We start from the raw sequence: 8,786 nt of genomic DNA on the forward strand, positions 1-8,786 counted from the left end.
GATGAAATAGGTAAATTGTCACGGTTCTCTTAACTTTCGAAAATTTTCTTTTTGTATAGTTTTGTGTGTCTAAATTTTCGTACATGATATTTTTAAAAATAGTTTTTACATGTTCAAAAGGTTAACAGTCATTACAGTATTTAACAGTTAAATTAAAACGCTTAATTCGAGCGCCTGTGGCGACTTTAGACGGCACATGACAATATCCACGTGGTTTCTTTTTGTGTTCTTCAAAAGCAGTATTTCCTCGTCCGGGGAACCTCTTCTTTAGGAATTATTGCAACTGAAAAAAAATGGGATTTTATGTTGAAAAGTGTATATAAAAAGCTCAATTGGATCAACATTTATGTACAAGTGGCGAAATAGAACGCACGTGTTTATATTGGGCTGTTTATGTCTTCTACAAGCTCTTGTTTGTCAATAGTCCGGGAAAAGTCTTGTTTGAGACCTTAGGCCACTGGAATATAGGCACTTAACATATAGAAAATCTATTAAAAAATCACGCTTCACTGGATAAATAGTTTCATACTCGGGATAAATGGTTACATGTATGTGAGTTATTGACAAACATAAAATTATCTAAATTTGTAAATGTGCTTATCGAGCTAACCAGAGGAAATCGGCTTGAACATTCAGAACATTTCATATGATTTAATGGGACATGCATCGTTAACTGTAAATGGGCGTAATCGGCTAAATGGGGCTTCTGTTTATTAGTCTTATTTATGCAATGCATTGATTTATTTGTCTATTCCTTTCAATATTTTAATAAAGACGCCTCATACTTGCTTTTTTTGGTACTGTTTTTTCAGTTTTTCTCTATCAAATACAGCTTGCAATACCTAAATGTGAACTTTCAATGTACAATATCGCGTGATTGTCAACAAAACCCATATTGACTCACGCGGATAGCAAATGTATTTGATGGCTGCCATGTAAATGTTCATATTTTAGAACATCCCGGTCATTGGTATTTTACTCAAGCAATTGTAATGAATATTTAGAAATGATCATAATACACATTATTTTCCAAATTCGTTTAGTATTTTAAATCCATTTATCTTTCTGCATGGGTGTAAAACGTTCGGTTTTATTTGTAAGCTTGCCAGGTAGGTTATACGTGGGCGATGAAAGAAATTTAGCAATATTTTCTCACCCACATACGTTCCAACAGTTTGAATTTATATGGTTTATAAAATATTAAATATTTCACCATTTGGGTGTTTGTGTGTGTGCGTTGGTTGAAATGTCATTAATAACAATGAAAACAGGGTTGAAGCTTGATGTTCAGGTACAAAAAGATGACTAGTTTTACAATAGCAGAAACTCACATAAAGTAAAGTATCTCGCACAGGTAATATACTTGAAATAAGTGATGCGTAAAAACTCGTCCTTGAAGGGCTTCTTAATTTAGACTTGTACTACAAAAGCAAAGTCGATTTAAACCTACGCGTTAACAAAAATTGGCCTATTATTTAAACTTTACTTTCGGCTTTAAATCTCAGTATCAAATTGATCGCCGGTTGATGGACTGATCGTGAGCATAGTGGTGTGTAACGCAGTGTTTTATTTTGCAGAAATCGAGGATAGTCCAGTATGGCACGTGGAAACGGAGGTGCTGAGGGGTTAGCGATATGCGGTGCTGCAAGTATGTACATAAAGCCTTTAAATTGCACGAACAAAAAATATGTATATACACTTACTATTCCGATTACAATTATGAACCATTGCATTTGATTGGTAAACTGTTTGATGTTTGAATAGCAGTATATTGTCACGCAACTAAATGATGATCATGTTCTATAGTGGTTTTGTATCGTTGTTGTTTTAAAATACATTTCAATATAAACCTAAAGGTTTATTTGAATAAACTTGTACGCCTAAATTCAATGATTATGTGTTACCGTACAAAAAATAAATGTCCTTTTTCAAACGTTTTGTGCATGAAATGATGGTTTTAGACAATCTATTCTTGGAGCCAAAATAAATTCGACATGTTAGAGTGCGTTTTATATACGTTTATATATTGTAATTCGTCACTAGAGGTAATAGTTTTAAAATGCTCCTAAAATAAAATTATAAAAACGAATCTGCTATTTTAATAATTGAAAGCATAAGACGCATGGTCGTCGTTCAAAATATTTGCTACGACCATTGTTTCGGTGGGATGCCTCAGCTTGTTTATGCAGGTTAATGTGTGAGTAATAAATGCATTGATACGTTAAATGTAACTTTAAGGTCTGATGAAAAATATAAATAACAAATCAATCTAACAACATATCAAACTAGAAGCAAATGTATGTTCCCGTTCATTTGCAATTGTTAAATTGATGCAAATATTCTATTGACATTTAAGTCGAATATACTCATGTTCAGCATACATGGGTCTTGTCTTCTAAGAAAAAACAAATTTTAAGTCACATTTATTACAATACAAATTGTAATCCATCAAAATTGTAAGCGGCATACATCGCATTTAAAATTTCGTATTACAATTATCACAATGAAAGTCTCATAGTTTATCATATTGCTAATGGACACTCAATTTCTAACAAACTGAACCGTAAAATGGATATACTTGAATCAATATAACTAATATATATAACGCGTGTAGTCTAACATCTCATCGGGCATCATCGTGTTTTAATTACAGTCAAGTAAATTTGTACCTCTTTGCAATGATAACGCTTTGTGGTATAAAAGGTCTGGAGTTTTACGAGACAATATGCTCATGTTAAGCTCGCCAAAACGAAAATACTTGCACACCCCTCGCAAGGGCAACTCCCGTCACAAAACTGCTTATTTTCGTAACCTTGCAATATCAAAATAATTTACATTCGAGGATTTTATGCAAGACCCTTGTCTGTAAGACGATTATTTTGCGTTTGTTTACTTTATTGTTTGTCATAACACTGATACGAGTTACGTCATATCTCGCAAGCCTTAATATGTTAAAAACCAGTGTAATGTATACAAAAATGTATGCAACATTGGTTAATTTGACTATTATTGGTAGTTGTGTAAAGATAATCTACCATAAATAAATGTTCTTTTCATTTACAGCAAAGGATATGCAAATAGTAAATAATACTTTCGTACCGTATGCTTCTAAAGATGGTCTACGAAGCCGAGCTAAAATACACGTACAACATTTGATTAAAATGTTTTAATTATATACACACTTATTCGACATATCTTTGTTGTCGTTCTTATTCAGTGATATGTTGCGGCTTGGTCATCGTTGTGATCCTGGGACTGGGATTGGGCATTGCCAAGATAGTCATGGGTGAGTAAATGAACGACATTTTGTTTACTGGCGACGTCAATTTAAAACCACTCAGTGTTTCTATAATTGTGGTGGTTCATTAAGGCGACCCCAAATGTTAAATGTCCACTTAAAGCGCATGTAAGCATGGTAGATTGTTATCATAGAGGAGAGATGTTTATGTCTATACAAGGACTTCAAAATGTATCAATACCAAATCAATATTAAGCATTGTCAAATTTACAAGCTTCATATAAACTTGCCAGAATATTACCAGTGTATAGTTTGAAAGGCCTTTTCACAGATTTTGGAATGTTTGTCATTAAATGCTTTATATTGATAAATTTAAACATTGGATCTTAAAAGCTCCAGTAAACAATCATTAAGAATAAAGTTTAAAAAAAGAAAAACAAGTAACCCTCAACAGGGCTCGAATCACTGACCCCTGGAGTCCTGGAGTAAAAGTCTACCACTTAGACCCCTCGGCCATCCGTCCTCATACAATGAAGGACGTATGTTATACTTAATATATGCAATCCTCGTAGTTTCACAAAATATAGCGACAACAACAGAACTCTCCAAATTATTCAATCGTTTCGCGTTGCAACGCTTTATAATTTTCAGGTTTTTAAATCGTCAAAAGATGCGTATAATGGCTATTTTAGAGCATGGTAAATGTTCAGTGCTACTGTTTCCTCACAAATATCATAACTTAAACAGAAATTACGAATCTGAAACAACTTTTTTTTAATTTTGACAATTTACCAACGTGACAAGGTCCCTTTAAAGATTGTACATTTAAGACTGTATTTGAACATAAAATAGTAAGCAACATGATGTATCGACGGCCCTTCACACAATTTATTACGACTTATACGATTCATAGCAGAGGTATATATCGTATAAGGTTCTTTGTATAAAGTCGTTTGTAAAGTAACGTATGGCCACATATTGTGAGCATACTTCTTTTTCTAGTCACCTATAGCAACATATAGGTTCTTGGTTAAGAAGCATTGTGTTGGTTTCATAGTCACATGACTAAATCACACATTGTTGCATACTTGATGTTTTCGACTAAAGTAACACAGGCTTTTAATATTATAAATTCCATATTGGAATTCGTTCATTTCAAGTTTACTAAATAGTTAAACAGGTTAACAAAATTGTTGGAGGTTGCCTATACAAACAAATTAATGTATCATCGGTATTTGGAGATTTAACTTCAAGGACATTTGAGAGCCATAGCCATGTTTATACATCGAATAGTCCTTGGTCAGTCAGTACAATGTCTGTACGCCTCGGGAAAGATATTTGAGAGCCATAGCCATGTTTATACATCGAATAGTCCTTGGTCAGTCAGTACAATGTCTGTACGCCTCGGGAAAGATATTTGAGAGCCATAGCCATGTTTATACATCGAATAGTCCTTGGTCAGTCAGTACAATGTCTGTACGCATCGGGAAATATATTTGAGAGCCATAGCCATGTTTATACATCGAATAGTCCTTGGTCAGTCAGTACAATGTCTGTACGCCGCGGGAAAGATATTTGAGAGCCATAGCCATGTTTATACATCGAATAGTCCTTGGTCAGTCAGTACAATGCATGTACGCCTCGGGAAAGATATTTGAGAACCATAGCCATGTTTATACATCGAGTAGTCCTTGGTCAGTCAGTACAATGCATGTACGCCTCGGGAAAGATATTTGAGAGCCATAGCCATGTTTATACATCGAATAGTCCTTGGTCAGTCAGTACAATGTCTGTACGCCTCGGGAAAGATATTTGAGAGCCATAGCCATGTTTATACATCGAATAGTCCGTGTCAGTCAGTACAATGTCTGTACGCTTGGGAAAGATATTTGAGAGCCATAGCCATGTTTATACATCGAATAGTCCGTGGTCAGTCAGTAAAATGTCTGTACGCCGCGGGAAAGATATTTGAGAGCCATAGTCATGTTTATACATCGAATAGTCCTTGGTCAGTCAGTACAATGCATGTACGCCTCGTGAAAGATATGTGTTCAACTTGGGTTTACAATTAATTATCGTGTTAAGGTTGGTTCGATTTGTATTTCAAGTATCACTTTTATACGCTTCAATTCTGGACTGAGTGTAACAAATAATGTTCGAGCTTTGTGCGCGAATCTACAACGCAATTCAATGTCAATAAGTTGTTTCTAGACAAATAAGTAAAGACAATGCAAAGTTTATAGTAATTCTAACACGTTTTCAGAAATATTTTTTTCCAACTGAAACATGACTGATATACATATATAACAAATGATATCCTCATACAATGTAGTATTGTGTACGAAGTTTGAACATAACAAGAACACCAATAGCTTAGCATTGAGTCATCCCGTTTTCCTCTATACGCAGCTCTGTGACCGAACATTTCATTTTATAGGATTAAATCCTTAACTCAATAATTTATGAAAATAAATTAACTTATATACATATTTTAAAATACAGTAATTTTTAAACAATATTGAAAAAATATTATTACAAATTAAATAGTGATTGTAATCGTTTGTAATCAAATACAAACGAATATTAAAGGCTTTGGTAGTTTGGGCGTTGGCAACATTATGAATTATACTTATAAATCATTGTATTCAGACGTAAGGGATGAACAGGTTCTAAAGGTGTTCCCTTTCAGATTTTACTTGATAGCATTATGTATCCTCTGTAATGTATAGAAATGTTGGTCTATGATAAAGGTACTATTACATGTAAGATCAATCAACTATCACATTTCGTTATAGCGGCGAACAACAAGGTTCCTATAGGCAGTGATAAATGATACTTTTATTGCTATATTAACCTATTAAATTGTAAATGTAGTACAAGGCGAACCACCTTATTTTGTAGGTACATGTATCAACTAAAGATATAGATAGGAACGCAAAGGTGGATGTGGAATGCCAATGGCTAGTTCGCTAAACTGGTAGCGTTCTCAAGTATTTCCAGAGACAAGTGTTGAACTTTTCCAGCCAATGGATTTGAGAGTGTCTCTAAAAGCTCACGGTGTCTACAGTTGAATTTATTGGAATACATTCTAGCATGTATTGCTCACTTTCCTTAATTGAAAGACCGGCAGAATGTTTATGAAGTTAGCTCCACTTAAGGTTTCAATTTCTACATAACCTTATTATAGTCTTTCGAAGCTGAAACACTGTTTGAAAGATTTAATTTAATATTCACGTCAAGCAAGTTCACATAGTTCGCCCTAAATAATATTGAGTTTTTCTTCCTTGATAACTTTACTCTCTAAGAATACATCATGCCCTGACGATTTTCAACTTAACATAAAAAACCATCTTGCTCATTATAAGTGACATGGCTTCAATATTCGTTAGTTGCTGCATAAATACCACAATACCTTATTTCATGTGGATTTATGTTCAATTTCTCTCTCAACCGAAATATCCGCGAGATTGCTTTAGACCCCGTTGTAACCATGTTGTTTCTCGGTGCCGCACTTGTGACGGACTGCTACCTTGGACTCGAGATACAAATCTAGTTGGTTGTAAGACACTTTGATTTTGCTTTCAGCTTACCGCCCTAGCTCACTCTATTAACATGAAAAGTTATTTAATATCTCAACGGTGCAATACAATTCCACAACTGTCATTCGACTTTCGAACCTATTCCATTGATATTGATTGAAAATATCATGAAGAATATGTGCTCCTTGTTATTGCTATTCACCCCACTACCTTTGATACAGTTGCTTGCATTAATATGTGCTATTAAACCAGCTAGCTCACGAAAAGTGTGAACAGGTGCACTAACCACCGTGATATTCCTGAATAACGAAAACTCTTTCTTACGAAACAAAAGCTTGTCGGTTCAAATGAAATAATATATCGTTAAATGTCAGGTGCGGTACACTTGCATGACTGTCCGCTGGAGCACATGATACCTATTTGGCTGATCGTGAGTGGTGTTTCGCCAGTCTTGTTTGGTTGCTCTGGAAGGCGCAACAATGATGATTCGGGCGAGAACAGCGGAGGTGGCTGCGCACTGATCCTCGGTATAATCGGGCTACTGTTCAACATGGCTTGGCTTATCTGTGGTTTGTTTGTTTGATATATTTATCTTTTCGTTTACATATAGTGTTATGATTGAAATTTCTGGTAAATGTAACTGGTATTCTTATTATTTAAGTTTGTAAAAAATGTTATTGTTAACATCGCGAAAATGTGTAGAAATATTTTATATTATCTCATTATGTGTTCATATATGTTTTAAAGAAGCGAGCAGCACCTCTAAATGCAACCGATTTTCTTGGTTATCCGTTTTGTTTAAGAATCCCATAATAGGTGAATTATTTAGTTCTATTATCGATCACGATGAATTAAATATTAACATGGTTGTACCAAATTGGGTCGATGCACAAATTATGTTTAACTAATAAGACTGAAGGAACATTTTGAATAAATTGATTATTATTTGTCCGTCTACCTTACGTCGCAGAACACGTCTTATATTCGTTGTTTCATATTTATATTTGTCTGTATTTAAGGAACTATCTGGATTTATCCGAACTTTGGTAAGATGAAGGCCGACGATTTCATTCCATGCACCGAGAACATCACTACTGGATGCATGAAAGATTGTCATCAACCCCTGTTAAGCTTCTCGGTCGCCATGGTAACGATTGACTGGATCTTTTTTGTCCTCTGGTCTGTGTTAATCGGTTGTACGATACGCGCTGCATGTGCCTTACGCAACCAATAAGGAAGCATCCTTCATTCCTAGATGGACAATCAGCTTTGGTTAGTATCTACAGATAATACTAGTTTAGTTATGAGGTGTATTTAACCAGGCCTAGATAATTAGAAAAAACAACCATAACTGTATTAAATATACCTTGATATTCGATGTATCTCATCATGTTGTTTTTTTTAATTTTATTTTATTTTAAGCATACATAAATGAAAATGGTTGAAAAAACAAACACCTCACATAATACAAAAATAACGTCAATGATTGAGTCATATATGTAAAGTATTGCGTGTGTTATAATAAATAATAAATGGTGTTGATGTTCGAACATTTGGAACAACGTTATAGGGAACAACATTATCATTATTCCATTATTGGCAAGACTAGTATATTAAATAGTTGTTGATAGTTTGTTATGCTTGCAGTCCTTTTCTTCTTTATAACTTTATTGTTTTAGCTGTTCTTCTATTAGAATGTAATAAAATGAATTAAATATATAGAATTAAATTATTAATAAAATATATTGTATTGTTTGTGTTATTGAAAAATGTGCTTTATGTAAACATAAACATAAAAATGACGGAATTAAAAACTCTATAGAAATTGTTGTACGCCGTATTTTATTAAAAACTGACTGTGTTTTTAGTTAAGCTAAGTATTGTGAACATAGTAGTGAAACAAATAATCGATTACAAAATAAATCCGTATTTGATATATAATTTGTTTTTTACGTCACCTATGATATACTTTGTAAAGCGTATAACGTAGGTTTTAACGTATGCGAATG

At 33.9% G+C, this 8,786-nt stretch overlaps 1 protein-coding gene across 1 annotated transcript; it reads left to right on the forward strand.

Moving 5' to 3' along the window:
- Positions 1-1,500: 1,500 nt before the first annotated feature.
- On the forward strand, positions 1,501-8,528 carry LOC127842976 (transmembrane protein 272-like). The gene is made up of 4 exons (XM_052372790.1): positions 1,501-1,648; positions 3,218-3,286; positions 7,152-7,346; positions 7,797-8,528. The coding sequence occupies exons 1-4, from the start codon at positions 1,597-1,599 to the stop codon at positions 8,009-8,011; spliced, it is 531 nt and encodes a 176-aa protein (XP_052228750.1). The 5' UTR covers positions 1,501-1,596; the 3' UTR covers positions 8,012-8,528.
- The last annotated feature ends 258 nt before the right edge of the window (positions 8,529-8,786 follow it).

The sequence above is a fragment of the Dreissena polymorpha genome, chromosome 8 (assembly GCF_020536995.1).
Source record: "Dreissena polymorpha isolate Duluth1 chromosome 8, UMN_Dpol_1.0, whole genome shotgun sequence".
NCBI lineage: Eukaryota > Metazoa > Mollusca > Bivalvia > Myida > Dreissenidae > Dreissena > Dreissena polymorpha.